This window comes from Elgaria multicarinata, chromosome 14, assembly GCF_023053635.1.
Source record: "Elgaria multicarinata webbii isolate HBS135686 ecotype San Diego chromosome 14, rElgMul1.1.pri, whole genome shotgun sequence".
Taxonomy (NCBI): domain Eukaryota; kingdom Metazoa; phylum Chordata; class Lepidosauria; order Squamata; family Anguidae; genus Elgaria; species Elgaria multicarinata.
The window spans coordinates 33,281,830-33,302,261 of NC_086184.1; the positions used below are offsets into that span (position 1 = coordinate 33,281,830).

At 46.3% G+C, this 20,432-nt stretch overlaps 1 protein-coding gene across 1 annotated transcript in view; it reads left to right on the top strand.

Moving 5' to 3' along the window:
- The window catches only part of HYDIN (HYDIN axonemal central pair apparatus protein), a 210,699-nt gene that overhangs the window by 62,446 nt on the left and 127,821 nt on the right, over positions 1 to 20,432 (top strand). The window contains exons 16-20 of the mRNA XM_063141487.1: positions 620 to 784; positions 2,654 to 2,806; positions 12,962 to 13,200; positions 13,436 to 13,694; positions 14,245 to 14,388. Coding sequence (XP_062997557.1) covers positions 620 to 784; positions 2,654 to 2,806; positions 12,962 to 13,200; positions 13,436 to 13,694; positions 14,245 to 14,388 — 960 coding nt within the window. The remainder of the gene's footprint in view (positions 1 to 619; positions 785 to 2,653; positions 2,807 to 12,961; positions 13,201 to 13,435; positions 13,695 to 14,244; positions 14,389 to 20,432) is intronic.

The window sequence follows — 20,432 nt, forward strand, 5'->3', positions numbered from 1 at the left end:
AGCCTTCTTTAATATTGCGCACATGTCACTTTAAATTCAAAGGGAATGTTTCAATGCTGTCTGTCTGCCTGTAACTTACTTTCCCATCTTGCTCCTCTCCAGTCCTGCATCTGGCGAAAAGTGGGTTTAGCCCACGGAAGCTGATGCCTTAGTAATAGAACACCATTAGTCTTTAAGGTGCCACAGACTCCTTTTGTTTTCATACTACAGACTAACATGGGCTGCCCCATTTGAACCAGAACCTTACGAGTACTGAACAATGTGCTGATGTTCTTCAGGTGCGCATTGTCTTCAAGGCAAGTGAAGCTGGTGGCTCCTATTCCTGTGGTGCTGTGAATCTCCTCTGAGTTTCAGCCAGAACTCTAAAGGAGCTCTCCAAGGTGCTGAACCCATTTTAGGGAGAGTTCTGACTGGTTTTGACTGAAACCCAGCACCACAGCGGATTCACAGCACCACTGACATAGGAGCCACCAGCCTCCACTACATCAAGGCCTAAAAAAATGTGAACAAATGAAAGAAATAGATCTCTCCACTGCAGAAGTTGTTGACAGCTTAGCAAGTGAAAAGAATGTGGCAGGAAAATCTGGAGGTTGGCCATGATGCTTTTCTCTTCATCCAGGAATATGAGAAGCTCCCACCAATCTTGCATTCCAGTCCTGTGCCTTGTGGTGTTATTGAGCCTCATTCCTCTGTTGAGATCCCCTTGGCTTTGGAGGTCCAGGAGAAAGGACCACAGGAGGCAGTGGCCCACATCGCTGTCTTTGGGAACGCAGACTCCCCACTGGTGAGTGAGGGTTCATACTTAGTGGAGGCCTTATCTTACCTATTTATTCACAATATTTATATACCACTCCCCATTCAAAATTTTGGAGCGGTGTACAAGATAAAATAAAACCAGAATAAAACACTTTAAAATAGATTTTAAAAGAAGCAAAATGTACAGTGAACCGTGGCTGGTCATTAAGGAAAGGCTTCCGGGAATAATGACATTTTCAGGAGGCACCGAAAGGAATACAAAGTTGGCACCTGTCTGACCCCAGAGGCAGGGAATTCCATAGGAGGGGGAGCCACCACACTGAAGGCTCTTCTCCTGGTGGACTCCAAGTGGATGGGTCTATGTGGAACCACCAGGAGCAGACCCTTGGATGACCTAGGGACCGGGCAGGTTGGTAGGGGAGAAGGCGCTCTCTCAGGTATCCTGGTCCCAAGTTGTTTAGGGCTTTGTGTGCTAGTACAAAGGGCCTGGTAGCGAATAGGCAGCCAATACAGTTCCCTCAGCAGAGGAGTTGCATGCTGGAAAGGGGCAGCTCCAGACAACAGCCGAGCTGCAGCATGCTGCACTAGCTCCAGGTTCCGGAGCAGCTTTAAGGGGGCAGCCTGTGGCAGGTGGAGTAATAAGCTTATGCTCCAAAAACACATGAAAAGGTCCCTGCAGAATTGTTTCACTGGTAATGATCCATCAGTTTGTTTGCTCACATTTAGTAGGTGCATTAGAAAAGTTTCTAGAAAAGGACAAAGATGAGCATTTATTGAGAAGGGTCACATGTTGTGCCATCTTAGTATTTGACAAATCCATGGAGGACATCAATGTTATCAATGGCTACTAGTCATGATGGTTATATATTAGCTCCAGTATCATAGATACCAGTGGCTGTGGAACCAGAGCGGGAGAGTGCTGTTGCACTCATGTCCTGCTTGTGGGTTTTCCATTGGGGTGTCTGGCTGGCCACTGTGGAAACAGAACACTGGGCGAGAGGCCTTTGGTCTGATTCATCATCAGGCCTTTCTTGCAGTTGTTGCTAACGTTCTTAGCTCATCAGATTGTATGACTTGTGGAAGTGCCCTTTAAACAGAAATAGCCTTCTATATTAAACAGAAGTCATGTCTGGCTAGTTGTAGGAAGACACCTCCCCCTGCTCTTAATATTATATCTGCTCTGTTGCCTGATGGTGCCTTTGCCTCTAACCTTTCATTGCTAGCTGTGCTGAGGACCAGCCTGCTTGGCATTGAAATGTGTCAGGAGGATAGACCAGACCAGACCAGATCCAGATCTGCCTCTGGCAAGATTGGCCTTACATGTTGTCATTCTAGACACATGGGCAAGATCTTTGGAACCAGGGAGACCTCGCTGACAGCAAAAATCCATGTTCTCCTCCCTTTGCTATCAAGCCGCTTACAAGCCACGTCGGTTAAAGTCCCCTTTGAGGTTTAAACATTCCATGTCAGGAAGTTCAAGCAAACAGGCTTTCCAAGTGCAAATGGACTGTTATGCTCTTTAGTAGGCAAATGAAGGTGAAATGCAGAGAGCATCAAGTAGGAGGCTAGCCACAATATTTAGTCTGAACCCAGATTTTGGGATGGGAAAGCCAGGAGACTCAAATATAGGGCCTAGGTCAGTCATCTCTGCTCAGGTGGAGATCTTGGACTGAACCAAAGCTTGTCAACATGAAGGTCCCTTAGAACAGACTTCCCCAGCCTGGTGCCTCTAGATGTGTTGGGCTGGCTGGGGGATTCTGGGAGTTGTAGTCCAATACATCTGAAGGGCAACAGGTTGAGGAAGGCTGCTTTTGAATGCTCCTAGTCCCCTTCCAACAGCCATGGTCTGGTACTAACTTTCCATTTTTGCTCTGTTTCCTGTTATTCCCTGGAACAGAAGATCCAGCTGGTGACGTTTGGTGAAGGCCCTGTTGTTTATGTACATCCTGCTAAGCTTGATTTTGGCTGCATAGAGGTTTTAAAGGATGTTTCCAGGTTGCTCTACCTTTCTAATCAGTCTGTTATTCCTGCACCATTTGAGGCACAGATGGTGAGTATTTCCTGGAGTGGTTTCATAGAGAAAGCTGTTATCTGGAAAGGGCTTGTCTGTTAATAACAGTGATTACTAGAAGCCAACATGGATTTGTCAAGAACAAATCCTGCCAGACTAATCTGATCTCATTTTTTTGATTGGGTAACCTCCCTTGTGGACTGTGGGAATACTGTGGACATAATATATCTTGACTTCAGCAAAGTTTTGACAAAGTGCCACAAAACATTCTGATTGGTAAGCTAGCTAAAAGTGGGCTAGATGGAACTATTAGGTGGATTCACAGTTGGCTACAGAATCGGACTCAAAAAGTGCTCATCAATGGTACCTTCTCAAACTGGGGTGGTGGTAACGAGCGGGATATCATAGAGCTCAGTCTTGGGTGCTGTGATCTTTGACATTTTTTATTAATAATTTGGATGAGGAGGTGCAGGAAATGCTTATCAAATTTGCAGATGACACAAAATTGGGTGGGATAGCAAATACCCTGGAAGGAAGGAAGAAACTTCAAAGTGATCTTGATAGGCTGGAGCATTGGGCTGAAAATAATGGATCAAAATTTAATAAAGATAAATGCCAAATTCTACATCTAGGAAAAAGAAACCAAATGCATAGTTACAAGTTGAGGGACACTTGTCTCAGCAATGCTACAAGCGAAAAGGATCCTGGAATTGTTGTAGATCACAAGGTGAATATGAACCAACAGTTGTGCAGTGGCTGCAAAAATAGACATATATTTTCCAATTCATGCGAGGTACTGGTTAGGCCTCATCTTGAGTATTGGTATTCAAGCAGCATGCAGACAAGCTGGAGCTTGTTCATAGGAGGACAATGAGGATTATCAGGGGTCTGGAAACAAAGCCCTGTGTGGAGAGACTGAAAGGACTGGGCATGCTTAGCCTGGAGAAGAAAAGAATGACATGATAGCACTCTTCAAATACTTGAAAGGTTATCCCACAGAGGAGGGCCAGGATCTCTTCTCAATCATCCCAGAGTGCAGGACACGGAATAATGGGCTCAAGTTGCAGGAAGCCAGATTCTGGCTGGACATCAGGAAAAACTAGGGAGGTTGTGGGCTGTCCTACACTAGAGGCCTTCAAGATGCAGCTTGACAGCATCCCTGACAAGCATCCCTGTCAATAGGCCCCTTCCAACTCTACAATTCTATGAACTTGTGGGGTCTGATGTGAAGGCCTCCCATGAAATCAACTCAAGATGTCAGGCACTTGGATGGGGTGGAGCTGCTGCCTTTCTGTTTGGCCACTAGACCAGTGGTGAGGAAACCTTTTCAGGCTGAGGGCTGAAGTGACTTTGAGACAAGCACATTGGGGGCGGCATATCAGCCATGGGCAGGGCCCTACCCCAACGTGGTGGGGCCACGTCACTACTGGCATGTCTCCCCCGTTCACATGCACAGCCATTGCCACACATCACTCACACTCCCTCTTGAAAATGCCCCTTGCACATTTGGGCTTTTTAAAAGCTTCCATTGGAGGCTTTTAAAGAGACTGGTTGCAGTACAGCGGTGATGTTTTTAGGAGGGGTCACAGTGTTCAGGGGCAGGAGAATGAGCCCCACCTTCTCAAACAGAGCCCCCACCCCACCCTCAGCACTCACATACACACACACTGCATGACAGTTAGGCTGACCGTGGTCATGTCATGCGTGTTCCTCGCCCCCCTCCATTTCCCCTTTCCTTCTTATAATGATGGTTACTGAGCTGTACTGATGTGATTTATGTCTCCTAGTAAGTGTGGGCAAAGGCATTCCTACAAGCCCTTTCTGCCCAAGGGATAAGAATGCTGAGTCATTTATTTGTTACATTTCTGTGCCACCTTTTTTCCTGGCCGAAGGTGGCATAATTTATTTTATTATTACGTTTATATCCCGCCTTTTTTCCTGCAAGGAACCCAAGGTGGCGTACATGATCCTTCGCCTCTCCATTTATACTCACAACAACAACCCTGTGTGGTAGGGTGAGCTGAGAGTCTGTGACTGGCCCAAAGTCACCCAGTGGGTTTCCATGGCCGAGGGTGGAGTAGAACCCAGATCTCCCTACTCCCAGTCCGACAGTCTAGCCACTACACCACACTGGCTATAATGATCTTCTTACTGCTACTACTTTCCCCCACCATTTTATCCTCGTAACAGCCCTATCAGGAGGTTAGTCAGTGACTGGCTTGAAGTCAGCCAGTGAACTTCATGGCCAAGTGGGGACTTGAGACCAGACTGTCCCAGTCCAACACTCTAACCACTCACTCACTACACCACACTGGATGTGAAGCTGAAAAACCTGGGTTTGAATAGAAGGCCCCCTCCTTGCTAACTCTCACTCCCTATCAGGAACAAGGGAGTAACAAGTGGTTGTGAGGAAGGAAAGAAGGAAGGAAGGAAGGAAGGAAGGAAGGACCACAAAGCCCTTTGTACAGAAAGTTTTGAACTTTTCAATAAGATCTTGCTAAATGCCAGCCTTCTCCAACCTGCTGCCCTCCAGATGTGCTGGGCAGCAACTCCCATAATTTCTGCTGGGATGATGGGAATTGCAGTCCAACACATCTGTGTGGCACTAGGTTGGAGAAGGCCGCTCTAAACGATGAGCTCCAATTTCCCAGTTCAGCCATAAATTCACAAGCCATCTATTATCCACCTCAATACGGAGATCATAACAACAACAACATGGTAGTTGGAAGGATTACTGAGGTAATGCATGTGAACTACAGCTGTATCTTTCTTCCAATGAGGCCAAATTTATTGTTGAGAATGCAGTACTAGAAATCAGTCTCCCCACTCCAGAGCTCTGCTCTTCTTCCCAAGATTTGGCCTTCAGACTGTTCGCTGTCTGGGCAGACAGTCACTTTCATCCTGTCGAATTTAACAAGCATAAGAATAAAGGGAGGTGTAATGAGAGAAGCATCTCCAGCTGTGCTCTCAACAGCTGTGCTCCACTGTGCCTGCCTCCCTTGCCAAGTGCACTGCTGAGCAATTTCAGTGGTGATCATCTCCTCTATTAATTACTGTTGACATTTAACCAGAAGAGCAGTTGTGCAGCCAATGAAGCAGTCACGGAAGACCAGCCCACTTTTGGAACGGGTGTATATTTCCACCAAGATGGTGGACTTGATAGCCAGGTGTCTGGTGTGATTGTACAGATTCATCTGTGAGCAGATCTAGAAACACAAACCTTAGATGGCAGAGAGGAGATATCCTCCAATTTATTGAGAAAACTACCATTGACTGCTAATTTGGTCCAATGGCAGATTGAAAACCAGTGCTGTGTAGTGCAGGGATGGGCAAAAGTTGGACTGCATCTCCCTAGTGGACAAGTGGGCCATTTCTAGAGCCACCACTTACAGCCTGTGTCATGTGTCCCATTTCCTCTGGCATTCACAGGTTCAACCACATCAGTGAGATGTCTTTTATTGAGGGAAATCTCACAGTGAAAAGCTTAATGGTTACACACTTCAGAAATACTTGAAGCTTTGTGACCATCAATCACCTTAAAGTATTTCTGAAGTGTGTAACCATTAAGCTTTTCACTGTGAGATTTCCCTCAATAAAAGACATCTCACTGATGTGAGTGTCCAGTGTCAGTTTGCCAGCATGTGTGAATGCCAGCGGGAATGGGAAACGCAACAATCTGTAAAGAGCTAGGATTCTTGCAAAGGGGATTTTATGTAGACCTTGACCTGATCAGCAGGGCATTTCTAATTTATTTTATTTATTTATTTTGAAGATTTATACACCAGCCACCCAATGCGTACACATTGGCTGCGTCCGGACAACACAATAACCAATGGTGGTTTAAGTAGTCAACCATTAGTTGAATAGTCAGCCATTGGTTATTGTGTTGTCTGTTGGGCAAAACCACTCCATGGTTGACTATTCTCCCAAAATAAGCAATGGAGAAAAACAACACTCTGCAGAGTTGACTACCAAAGTAGCGGCTGCCGCTCTAGTCCAGACGGCAGAATTTGCAATGGCTGATGGGATACCAGCAGGAGGACTGGGGTGAAGAGAGCACGGGTGATGTGTCAATCAAATACACAGTTGACTAATAGTCAACTCTACACTGGAGTTAATCCACTCCATGTTTGATTATACGCATGTCATGTGTATAATCAACCCTGGAGTTTACTATTAACCCACCATTGACTATTGTGTTGTCTGAACACAGCCATTGTTATTTATTTGGTGCATTTTTATCCTGCTCTTCAACCAAGAAAAAGGCTCTGAGATCAGCTTACAGAGGTCAGTAGTAAGCTTGTTTCTGCCCTCAGGCTGGCGATCCAAAAGACACGGCACCAAACGAAAAGAGATCAGGATGGGGGCTGACCTAGGAGGAGTCAAGGAACCCTTAATCCCACGGCCATGGCCAGTGATGACTTGGGTGGCTTGGCTAGTGTGAAGGTTCAAATTCTCTTTCTTTTCTCCCTCAGCCGCAAAGGCTCACAATGATATCGGAGACAGAAACTGAGTCTTAGAATCTGAGATGGTGCTGTAAAGGTTGTAATGCCCAGCTACCAAGTAAAACAACTTGGCAGAAATAGTTTCCCAGTGTGTTTTGAAAAATGAGAAATGCAACTTGAATGTGGCGATATAATTTTTCTTGTAGGACTAGCTTTGAGTCACAGAAAGCTTGTTGTCGACCATCAGGGAAAGGTGGTTAGATCTCATGGAGATGAGAGAGCTCGGTCTTGCCTGCTGGAGTTGAGCGGTGGCCTGATCCCAAATCTTGGGCTGCTCAGGCACTTGCAGGCCGAGCTCTTGGCACTGGGTACTCTTTTCTCAGAGCAGCAGGGGCCTGAAGAAGAACCTCAGCAGGGTAGCGCACTGTCTCTGCACGCATGATGAGCTCTGGAGGCTGACCCAGGGCCCGCGGTTCTGATGCGGGTGGCTAGGCAGAGATCTGCTGCTGCTGCCAAAATCAACATCTGTCTTCTGTGCCAACCTTCCCCAACCTGGTACCCTCCAGGTGCATTGCACTGCAACTCCCAAAATCCCCAGCCAGCTGGTAGGGATGCTGGGAGTTGTAGTCCAACACTTCTGGAGGACACCAGGTTTGGGAAGGCGGTTTCGTGCAATCTGTAAAGCTTACGCTGAGGCAGGCAGAGCTAATTCTCCCTTTTGGGAAAGCGGTGGTCAGTTTTCAACAAGAGCAGCTTGAATTGGAACCTGATCATGTGAGTAGCTTTGTCACGTGCCCATCATTGCAAGCATCTCTTGTTTCTGGGCCAAGGGTCAGGGCAGCTCAAATTGTAGAGATATCCATTTCTCTGGTGGGCAGAGGTAGTGGGGGAATTCAGAGGTATCAGGCAATCAAATATATAGACTGAAAGATCAAAAACGATCTGTTTTGTTGCATCAACAAAACAAATGAAAAAGAGCACTAAAATTTATTGTATCTGCAGTGTATTGAGTTTGGTTTGTATCACCTAAAATTTTTTTTGTGGGGGAGTGGGCTTAAGTGGGGGAGACTGCCCCCCCTCATTCCCCCACGCAGGTCATCATTCATTCATTTTGTTTCATTTCTATACCCTCCAATAGCTAAAGCTGTCTGGACAGTTCACAGAAATTACAGCCCCAACATACAACATAATAAAAACATAATATAAAAACGTTAACATACAAAATTCAAATCAATTTTAAAAAGCTAAAATAAGTTACAGTAAAATACTGGGAAACTGAAAAAGGACCTGACATTAAAAAACCTATATGCCAACAAATGCGTAGGAGTACAGGAAAGCCATAGCTTGGCATTGGGAAGATGACAGGTGGAGCTCATCGGGGAGAGCATTCCGTTCTGTAATTGGAAGGCCACCACCAAGAAGATCCTCTCCCTTGTTGCCATCCCCCAAACCTCCTTTGGAGGAAGCTCAAAGTGCAGAGCCTTAGATGCTGCCTGTAGTGTCCAGGAGAGCTGCTCCATCAGGTTTTGCAGTTCTGACCTGTGTAAGGCAACCTTCTGGTCCCTGATAGCAATCTGGCTACCGCATTTTCCACAAGCATCACCTTCCAAAACATCTTCAAAGGCAGCCCCATGTAGAACACAATGCATTAATCTAACTTGGAGGTTACCAGAGCACAGATAACTGAAGCCAGCTTATCCCTGCCTAAATAGGGCAACAGTCCTACTTTCCTCCTGAGGAGTCTTCTTTTGTAATCAGGTGCTCCTTCTCAAAGGAGCCTTTCAAGGCGCTGATGCTCTCTGGGACTCAGTGGCTGCCCAGAGAGCATCACTACCCTCTTCTTGCAGGGAGGGACTTGTGGTTATCTCCCCTGAGGGCCCAGGCTCCCCCACATAGAATCATAGAATCATAGAATAGCAGAGTTGGAAGGGGCCTACAAGGCCATCGAGTCCAACCCCCTGCTCAATGCAGGAATCCACCCTAAAGCATCCCTAACAGATGGTTGTCCAGCTGCCTCTTAAAGGCCTCTAGTGTGGGAGAGCCCACAACCTCCCTAGGTAGCTGATTCCACCGTCGCACTGCTCTAACAGTCAGGAAGTTTTTCCTGATGTCCAGCCGGAATCTGGCTTCCTTTAACTTGAGCCCGTTATTCCGTGTCCTGCACTCTGGGAGGATCGAGAAGAGATCCTGGCCCTCCTCTGTGTGACCACCTTTTAAGTATTTGAAGAGTGCTATCATGTCTCCCCTCAATCTTCTCTTCTCCAGGCTAAACATGCCCAGTTCTTTCAGTCTCTCTTCATAGGGCTTTGTTCCTAGACCTCTGATCATCCTGGTTGCCCTCTTCTGAACACGCTCCAGCTTGTCTGCGTCCTTCTTGAATTGTGGAGCCCAGAACTGGACGCAATACTCTAGATGAGGCCTAACCAGGGCCGAATAGAGAGGAACCAGTACCTCACGTGATTTGGAAGCTATACTTCTATTAATGCAGCCCAAAATAGCATTTGCCTTTCTTGCAGCCATATCGCACTGTTGGCTCATATTCAGCTTGTGATCTACAACAATTCCAAGATCTTTCTCGTTTGTAGTATTGCTGAGCCAAGTGTCCCCCATCTTGTAACTGTGCATTTGGTTTCTATTCCCTAAATGTAGAACTTGGCATTTATCCCTATTAAATTTCATTCTGTTGTTTTCAGCCCAGCACTCCAGCCTATCAAGATCACTTTGAAGTTTGTTTCTGTCTTCCAGGGTATTAGCTATCCCACCCAATTTGGTGTCATCTGCAAATTTGATCAGCGTTCCCTGCACCTCCTCGTCCAAATCATTAATAAAAATGTTGAAGAGCACTGGGCCCAGGACTGAGCCCTGCGGCACCCCACTCGTTGCCTCTCCCCAGTTTGAGAAGGTTCCATTGATAAGTACTCTTTGAGTCCGATTCTGTAGCCAACTGTGGATCCACCTAATAGTTGTTCCATCTAGCCCACTTTTAGCTAGTTTGTTAATCAGAATGTCATGTGGTACTTTGTCAAAAGCTTTGCTGAAGTCAAGATATATGACATCCACAGCATTCCCACAGTCCACAAGGGAGGTTATCCTATCAAAAAATGAGATCAAATTAGTCTGACAGGATTTGTTCCTGACAAATCCATGTTGGCTTCTAGTAATCACTGCATTGATTTCAAGGTGTTTACAGATTGACTTCTTTATAATCTGCTCCAGAATTTTCCCAGGGATGGATGTCAGACTGGCTGGTCTGTAGTTCCCAGGTTCCTCCTTTTTGCCCTTTTTGAAGATAGGGACAACGTTAGCCCTCCTCCAGTCGTCCGGCACCTCACCCGTCTTCCATGATTTTGCAAAGATAATAGAGAAAGGTTCTGAGAGTTCTTCCGCTAGCTCCTTCATTACTCTTGGATGCAGTTCATCGGGCCCTGGAGATTTGAACTCATTCAAGGAAATCAGGTGTTCTTTGACCATTTGTTTATCAATCTCAAACTGCAATCCTGCCCCCTCAACTTCTGCTTCACTTTTTCCAGGGGGGTCATAGACCCGCTTTTGGGAGAAGACCGAGGCAAAGTAGGAATTGAGCACTTCAGCCTTTTGTTTGTCGTCTGTTATCAATTTGCCATCCTCATTAAGCAGTTGAACCACCATTTCTTTCCTCTGTCTTTTACTACTCACGTATCTGAAGAAAGCCTTTTTATTGCTTTTAGCATCCCTCGCTAATCTCAGCTCATTCACAGCTTTAGCCTTCCTGACGCCATTTCGGCACTTCTGCACCACTTGTCTGTACTCTTCTTTTGTAGCCTGGCCTTCCTTCCACTTCCTATATGTATCCCTTTTTGTTTTCAGTTCATCAATAAGCTTTTCGTGGAGCCACATTGGTTTCCTCTGTTGTCTTCTATCTTTTCTCCTTGTTGGAATTGTTTGTAACTGTGCCTTTAAAATTTCATTTTTTAGATAGTCCCACCCATCCTGCACTCCTTTTCTTTTTAGGCTCCCTTGCCACGGGACCTTACTTATTATAGTTCTGAGTTTATTAAAATCAGCTTTCCTAAAATCCAGAGTACGTGTATGGCTATGCTCGACTTTTGTCTCCTTCATAATCAAGAATTCAAGTATGACGTGGTCACTTTCCCCCAGAGTTCCCATAACTGCCACTTTATCCACTAAGTCATCCCTATTGGTCAATAACAAGTCAAGGATTGCTGACCCTCTAGTTCCTTCCCCCACTTTCTGTAGGAGAAAGTTATCACCCATACATGTCAGGAATTTCTTGGAAGGGCCGCTTTTGGCAGTAATGGTCTCCCAACAGATATCAGGGTAATTGAAGTCCCCCATCACTACCACATCACACTTCCTTGAAACACTGGCAATTTGTTTCTCAAAAGTTTCGTCCTCGTCTTCTCCTTGATTGGGTGGTCGGTAGTGGACTCCGATTATCATATTCTTTTTATTCCTAGCCCCATTTATTTTAATCCAGATGCTCTCGACGGGGCTCCCAATCTCATCCACCTGTATTTCTGTGCAGGGATAGGTATTTTTAACATATAGTGCAACTCCACCTCCCTTTCTATTTCTTCTGTTCTTTTTGAACAAGTTATATCCTTCAATTGCTATATTCCAGTCATGGGAGTCATCCCACCAAGTTTCAGTTATACCTATCAAGTCGTATTTGCCTTCATGTAATAAGAGTTCAAGTTCATTCTGTTTGTTTCCCATGCTCTGGGCATTAGTATATAGACATCGAACACCATGTGTTTTATAGTCTGGCTTTGTTCCTACCTTGTTGCAGACACTATTTTGGGACTCTGTTGGAGCTGTTCTCTGTACTGTGGTGCATTGGCCTTCATCCATTGTTGCCTCAAAATTTACGTCTCCCACCCCCGACACTCCCATCTCCTGACATGGGTGGCTCCGTGGAGCTATTCATGTCTGGGAGCTCTAGGTCCTCAGAGGAGGGGGAGGATTCCTTCAGCAGGTGCATGACAGAGGGGTCTTGCCACCATCATCTACACACTGACAGCCTCCTTCTTAGACTACTGCAATAAACTCTATGTGGGGCTTTCCCTGGAGATGGCCTAGTGACTATAGCTGCTGCAGAATAGGCTACCGATCTAGTGGAACAAGATGTAGAAAGCATATCCCATCCATTTAGTCCAGGTACCTGGAAGGAGCTGGTGCTTGCCTTCATCTATAAATGGTTTGGGGCCACCGTGCTTCTTGCACACATCCCTCCCCATCCTTTCAGATCTGCTGGAGCAGCCCTGCTCTGCAATGCCTGCATGAATAAGGAGCAAGGCACCCGCCCACCAGAACGTACTAGGAGTTGCCTGGCTCCCTCTCTGCTTAAGGTTCACGGTCCTAATTGGAATGCCTTCTCTGTAGGCCGTTGATGGCGTTCTGCAAAGATTTTATGCTTAGAGATTTTATATGGAGATTTAATTAGTGGTGGGGTTTTTTATATATAGTTTTGAGGTTTTTAATTGGCTTTTGTTATATTCATTGCCACTTGTGTTTCTACTTTTATATGCTGCTTTGACTAAGTGCAGCAGAAGAGTGGCTAATAAATACAAGCAAGTAGAGATAAATACTTTGAAATCCTTTCACTTTGTGGTGTGATATATTTACAATGCCTTAAGAAATATTGTACATGGAAATATAAGTACTGCTCGGTTCCAGAGTTCCCTTGTTCTTTTCCTCTTTCGTTTTTGATAAGACGCCTGAGGCTAGAAGCTCTTGGATTGTGTTTCAGGCCCATGCACATTCGCTGTGGAGGATCGTGCCAAGCAAAGGGGTCGTCCCTCCAGAGGCAGAGATATCGCTCACTCTAATCGCTAACCTGGATGACACGGTGCTGTTCCAGGACAAAGTCAACCTGGCCATAGAGAACAGCAATTCCTACATCATCCCCATCCAGGCCACTGGCATTGGCACCACCATTGTCACAGATAAGCCGTTCGCACCAGCTATCAACCTGGGACCCCACTTCAGGTAGGGCAGCTCTACCCGAACTAGGAGACTTCTTGTACACACAGCTTTCTCCCTGCTTTCAAAAGCAAGGATGTCGCCCTCATCCACTTCACGCAGGGCAATGAGGTGAATGGGAAGCCTTTTAGCTTCTTTATTAATGCCATGGCTGCCCACAAGTACAGGCATCCGTTAACGAACAGGCAGGTCTCTGATCTTGGCTGGGTCCAGACTTAGCCTGCCTCCGCTTCTGTCCTAGCTTGGATCCCTGCTGCTATCACTTCAAGATAACCAACCGTGGGCGTCGTGCTCATCAGCTCTACTGGATGACTGAAGGCTTCCCCCCATTTCGCCAGCGCAACACCCTCCCTGCCATCAGCACTAACAAAAAGAGGAAGGCGTCTCACCCAACAGCAGAACCCCACGTCCCAGTGTTTAAGCTTCAGCCACTGAGGATGGAACTGACCCCAGGAAAGAGCATGGACATGACCCTGGAAGGATCCTCTGACACCCCCAAGGTAGAGATCCATTTTACCCTTTAAATTCTTTCAATAGATCTGGGATGTAGGACCTCAGTTTTTGGGGCCATATTTGGCTTCCCTGGGGTCCATACATATCAAGCCCTCACCAGATGGCCCTGCCCCTTTTTCCCTAGGGCTGTCCCCTTTCCCCGATTTCTAAAAGGTAGAAATTATTATTATTATTATTATTATTATTATTATTATTATTATTATTGTATCCCACCTTTTGCCTAATACTGAAATGCCCCATCCTAAGATGTAGTTACAGATACAAAGAGTTTTAAACTACGCTATGGTGTTTTGGCCTCGTGCTTTTCATCTTCAACCCTAACCCATCCCTGAAAGCTTCTCCAAAGTGGAAGAATGCAGCCCTCAGGCTGAATGGGTTCCAGCATCCCTGCCACCAATGTCTCTTCAAATAGTGCCCAGTGTATGGTAAGCTTTGCATGATGCACATGGCCAGGAGCACCGCTACCATAAAGGCTACATCACAGCTGGCACTGAAGGCCCCACGAGCCACTGATGACAACCTCTGATCTCTGAACAGGTTGTAAAGGAGAGGTTGCTGTGTCATGCCATCATTGGGAAGCAGTCTGGGAAGGAGTGTATCATGAAGGTGGATGTCATCTGTGAATTCATTGCACCTGTTGTACAGATTTCCTCTGGAGAGATCACTTTCTGTGTGGAGAAGGTTAGTGCTTTGGCGCTAAGCCTGTCTGTTGGCATATGGCAAAGGACTAGGAAAACGAATGGTCATGGTGCAGCATGTATGTCTATGTATGTGTTCAGAAGGGACATGGACTGCAAACATTCACAAGATCCACATCCCAGCTCAGAGCAGGCTCAGACACTCCAGGCTATCGCATAAAAAACATTACAAGTATAATTTCAGAAGTGTTTAATTTTGACAAAAGATGTGTCGACTCTAAAGCAGGCATCCCCAGCCTGGTGCCCTCCAAATGTGGTGGACTGCAAATTCCATCATTCTCAGCCAACATGTCCAAAAAGTCATTCTCAAACTTTTCAGAGGTGGGGGTGGGTGGAGGTGGGGGAGTCACGTACCAGGAAGCCAGCGGCAACTGTGCCTTTCCCCCAACAAAACGCTTCTTAAAGCTGAGCTGTAGTGCTGCTGGCCAGTGTGGCGGCCATCTTTCCTCCCTCCCAGGGCCTCCAGGATGATGTTGGGTCCAGACATGGGATCTTTCCTGGTGTGTGTGTGTGTGTGTGTGTGTGTGAGTGTGAGGAATGGTGCCAAGATGGCTGCTGGTTGTTGCAGCAACGTCGTCACTTGCAGCAGAGGAACAGCAAAGCTTATGGAAGAAGAAGGGTTTTGTTGGAAGGAAGGCAAGGCTGCTGCTCCTCTTCTGCTGAGTCCCTGAGCCATGTTGAGAATTTCTTCCAGCACACAATTTTTAAAAGTTTATCTTCCTGCCTTTCTCCTCAGTCTCCCATTTCTTCTCAGATAAAATCCTCTCAGACAAAATTTGGGTTCAGCATTAGTCTGGCTTTACTCTAATGAGAAGTGAAATATGGCCTGAGGAAAGATTGGGGTTCAGAACAAAATTTGTATATTGTGAAGATATAGACAGACACTTTAGGACAACAATCTATAAAGATGGGAGCATGAAGATGTGCCAGAAATTGGTGTGTGTGTGTGTGTGTGAGAGAGAGAGAGAGAGAGAGAGACCGAGAGAGAGAGAGACCAGTATCAAGTAGGTTCTGCAGTCTGCAAAAAAAGAAAGACCTCGACCTCCTATGAGGACTTGCAAGTTAATATTTATTTATTTATTTATTTATTACATTTTTATACCGCCCAATAGCCGAAGCTCTCTGGGCAGTTCACAAAAATTAAAACCATGAAGAGCATAAAATACAACCAACAATCTAAAAACACAAATACAAACTACAATATAAAAAACACAACCAAGATAAAACCACACAGCAAAAATTGATATAGCTTAAAATATGGAATTAAAACAAAGTTAATTTAAGTTAAATTAGGTGTTAAAATACTGAGAGAATAAAAGGGTCTTCAGCTGGTGATGGAAATAATACAGCGTAGGCACCAGGCAAACCTTTCTGGGGAGCTCATTCCACAGCTGGAGTGCCACAGTGGAGAAAGCCCTCCTTCTAGTAGCCACCTGCCTCACTTCCTTTGGCAGGGGCTCATGGAGAAGGATCCCTATGGATGATCTTAAGGTCCGGGCAGGCACATATGGGAGGAGGCGTTCCTTCAAATAACCTGGCCCCAAGCTGTCTAGGGCTTTGAATGTTAGTACCAGCACTTTGAATCAGGCCCGGACCTGGACTGGCAGCAAATGAAGTTGTAGAAAGACTGGCTTGATGTGGTCTCACTGGCCAGTCCCTGTTAGTAAATGGGCTGCCCTATTTTGTACCAGCTGAAATTTCCAGACCGTTTTCAAAGGCAGCCCCACGTATAATGCATTGCAGTAATCCAAATGAGAGGTTATCAGAGCATGGATAACTGTAGCTAGGCTATCTCTGTCCGGATAAGGGTGTAGTTGGTATATCAGCCTAAGCTGATAAAAGGTGCTCTTTGCCACTGAGTTCACCTGTGCCTCAGGTGACAGTTCTAGATTCAAGAGCATCCCCAAACTACGGACCCAATCCTTTAGGGAGAGTGCAACCCTGTCTAGGACAGGGTAAACATCACCTTACCAGACAGATGAACCACCCGCTAACAGTACCCCATCTTGTCTGGATTGACTCTCAGTTTGTTAGCCCTCATCCAGTCCATTACTGTGCCCAGGCAATGGTTCAGAACAGCCACTGCCTCACCTGGGTTTGATGTAAAGGAAAGGTAGAGCTGGGTATCATCCGCATTTCGATGACACCTCAGTCCACATCTCCAGATAACTTCCCCCAGCAGCTTCATGTATATGTTAAACAGCATAGGGGATAAATAGAGCCCTGTGGAACCCCATGGCCTAAATGCCATGGCACAGAGCAATAATCCCTCAGCACCACCTTTTGGAATTGGCCATCCAACTAGGAGCGGAACCACTGCAACGCAGTACCTCCAACTCCCAGCTCAGACAACCTATCCAGAAAGATACCATGGTCGATGGTATCGAAAGCTGCTGAGAGGTCCAGGAGAACCTCCCCCTGTCTCTCTCCTGGCAAAGGTCATCCCACAGGGCAACCAAGGCAGTTTCCGTTCCAAAACCAGGCCTGAAACCTGATTGAAATGGATCTAGATAATCCGTTTCATTGAAGAGTGCCTGGAGTTGTCCTGCAACCACCCGCTCAAGCACCTTAGCAAGTTACTTTATGGGCTCCATCACACCAGCGTTATATCGCACTCTCGGCATGCCTGGTTTGTGGTTTTGCGATGCGGTACTCACATGACGTTATCACTGCCCTGCACTCAACTTGCCTCTTTCCCTCCCTTTCCCGTCTTATTTTGGAGCGAGGAAAGTCTGGTTTGTTTCCTCTAGGCGGGATTAAAGGGCCCTTCCGCCCCTGTGCATTGCCATCCTTGCACTTTTTCTTTTGTTGTGTGTGTGTGTTTGCTGACAAAAGAGGAGGGCGGGGCGGTTCTCCTCCTCCAGCACACCATGTCCAACAAACTGAGCCAATCGAATGGGCTTTCACTGCTCCAAAATGCTTACAGCTCCCTCATTTTTAAAGATAAAGAGATGAAACTTGGCAGCATGATAGCTTTTAAATAGGGCTTTGGGCATGCCAGGCTTGAAACCAACCCCTTCATTGGTTGATATTTTAGGTTTCCCCCCCACCCATCTCAAACTGTTCCTCTTCCCCATGAATTATTATTATTATTATTATTTATTTATTTATATAGCACCATCAATGTACATGGTGCTGTACAGATAACACAGTAAATAGCAAGACCCTGCCGCATAGGCTTACAATCTAATAAGACACACACACGCACACACAGCTCTCTGATTCTCCCTTAATCCACCCCTGCACATTTATAGATGGAGGTTTTATCCTTTACTTTGATGATGGGCATATCACTTTAATGAACTCTTTATTTTGGATCGCTGGATCCAGAACCAAAGACACGGAACAATTCTCAGGTACAGAGGGAAAAGAAAAAGAAAAGGCTCTTGTTAAAGCCAATTTGGCAAGCATCTATGTTGCATATTCCTGCACCTTCACCCCACCCTCCAAAGTAAATGCAGAGCTGTGTGGGGATGTAAAATGCTTTTATTTCTTTTCTTTTTGAGGGGTGTGTGTGCTTTGAATCTGTGGCTGCATCATCTAACCGATGCCACACAGATTCGGAGCCACCCTGGGGCAAAGAAGATGTCAAGACAGCCTCACACACAGCTTTTGGGGCCTCAGAGGAAGGCCATTCAGGGGTGAAGGGTCCCCCCAACTGGGGTGTGGATACAGCACCGAATTCAGGCTGGTGCCAAGGACTGGAGTAGAACCCATTTCAGACCTATCTGGCAAAGGAGTGATAGTGCAGTTTGCCTTCTGAATTCAAAACTTTGTGACGCTACTACAGGTGTTGAGGACACTACCAGACAATAGCAGGACCGAATGCTATCCTTCAACCCCCGTCTCCAAGAAGGAAAAGGGGGAATGGAAGAAACGCCCTAGTTCTAGAGGCAGATCCTTCTGCACGCATAAAAGGGTGTATAGGCCTTGAGATAGATCTTCTTACTCACCCAGCTCCCAATCCTCAGAGGGATCTCAATCTTCAGTGCCTCTCTCCTTACTCTTGGGGAGCCCTTTTTCCCTACACCAGTTCTTCTAGGAAGACTATTAAAATTAGTACATGTGGGGAAAGGTCCTCTAGCACACCCGATGCCTTGGGTGAGGGAAAAGGGAGAAAAGCCAAGTGGTTCTGGGGAGCCTGATTCTCCCTCAGATCCCAGTGAGAAAGAAGAGTGGACTTTCTGAGGAGGAGATTAAGTCCTCTAATGCTCAGGTTAGACTTTTACCTCCTGGTCTTTTCCCTGCCTTTCTGGCCAAGGCATCTTGTGGGCTTTCAGCTCTCAGGGGAGGCCCCAAACTGCCATACAGTTTGCCAACAGACCATTTGGGGTAGAAAAGGGAAAAGCCAGCCTCTCCTCAGACGTCTGCTAAGCCCAGAATCCATTCCCCTCCTGGGATTCTTTCAGGAGGCGTGGGACTCAGAATAGGTTAACCCCTCCAAGACTAAACCAGTCCGTAAGCTAGCTAACACACGTTACTCTTTTCCAAGTAAAGCTCTGGATCTGTTTAGAGTATCCAAAGTCAATACTCCCATCGCAGCATTCACTTCACTGTGGCCATCCCTGCTGACAGACAAGGTGTGTGTGTGTGCAAAGAACTGGTGTGACAAATGCACGGGGGCTGCACTTCACTAGGACACTGGGAAGCTGCAGCTGTAGCCTTCCAGGGTTCAGCCACTACCTCCTTTTTTTCTAGAGTTGTCTACCTCCGAGCAAAGGACTTGGCAGGTACTCATTCCACCCTCAAAGCCCCTGGTGGTTAAACTGAAAAAAGAAAAAAAGAAAAAAGTATACATCTGCTTTGCTAGCAGATTCTGGATGCTTTCAAGTTCAAAGCCAGGTTTATGATATCCAACAAACTAACAAGGAACTATATGACCTTCGGATATGTCATTAGGACATGGATCCCGGTTCCCAATCCAGACTAGAAAATTACATCTTTGAAGGAGCCAAGTCATCCTCTGGAAGCCATTTTGGTGGAGACCAAGGACAAGAAAGAGGCCTTCTGACAGCCCAGGAGGAAGACCTCAAGCCTAGGTAGCAACTTCCCTTCATTTCAGTAAAGACCCCCCCCTCCCCTTTGAGAGGATTCAAATCCAGAAGGCATCATTCCTCAAAAAAAATGCAACTCCTGCAACTAGCAGAGAAGGCAAGGAACATCAGTTTGTCTGCCGCCAGGAAGGACCCTGCTCAGCTCCAGATCAGGAGGTGACTGATGCACTTTCTCCAGATGTTCTCCACCACCTCAGATCTTTGGGTGAAGGACATCTTCCGAGGATATGCCCTAGAACTGACAATTTGCCGAACGGATAACTTCATAGCCTCTACCAGGTCTAGGAACCTGGAAAAAGCACAGGAATTTCTTACAGGCTATAAAACCACCTGCTGTCCATCAGCATCATCCACCCACCCCAGGTTTTATTCAATTTCAAGTTGGAGACCCTTGAGTCAGTCATGGAGACCATATCCCAAGCAGAGTTTCTGGCATCCATAGAACTTTCAGAGGCGTAACTACTGTACATCCCCCTCAGGGAGGCATGCTATTGCTACCTGAGGTTTTGCTATGACAAAAGGCATTTTCAAAACTGTGTTCTGTCCTTCGGCCTGACATCAGCCCCTCTCGTGTTCACCCAAGTATTAGTGGCACTTGTCACACAACGCAGCATGCGTGGAGTGACATACTCATTTGAACACCATCGTGGCACAAGAGGCTGTTAAATAGTCAGACCTCACTAGACTGTCTGCAGCCTCACTGCTTTGTGGTGAATAAGGAGAAGAGCCACCTGGTCCTTGTGCAGCAGCATCTGAGAGTGGTCCTGGCTACTGCTGCCAATAGAAAATTTCTCATGAAGGAGTGCCATTCCAAATTCCAGCTGCTCTTATAGAGAATGAGTGTGGTTTAGTGGTTAGAGTGTTGGAGTGGCACTGGGGACACTTGGGTTCAGCTCCCCACTTCATCACGGACTCTCAGCCTAACTTACTTCACAGGGTTATTGTGAGGATAAAATAGAGAGGAGGAGGATCA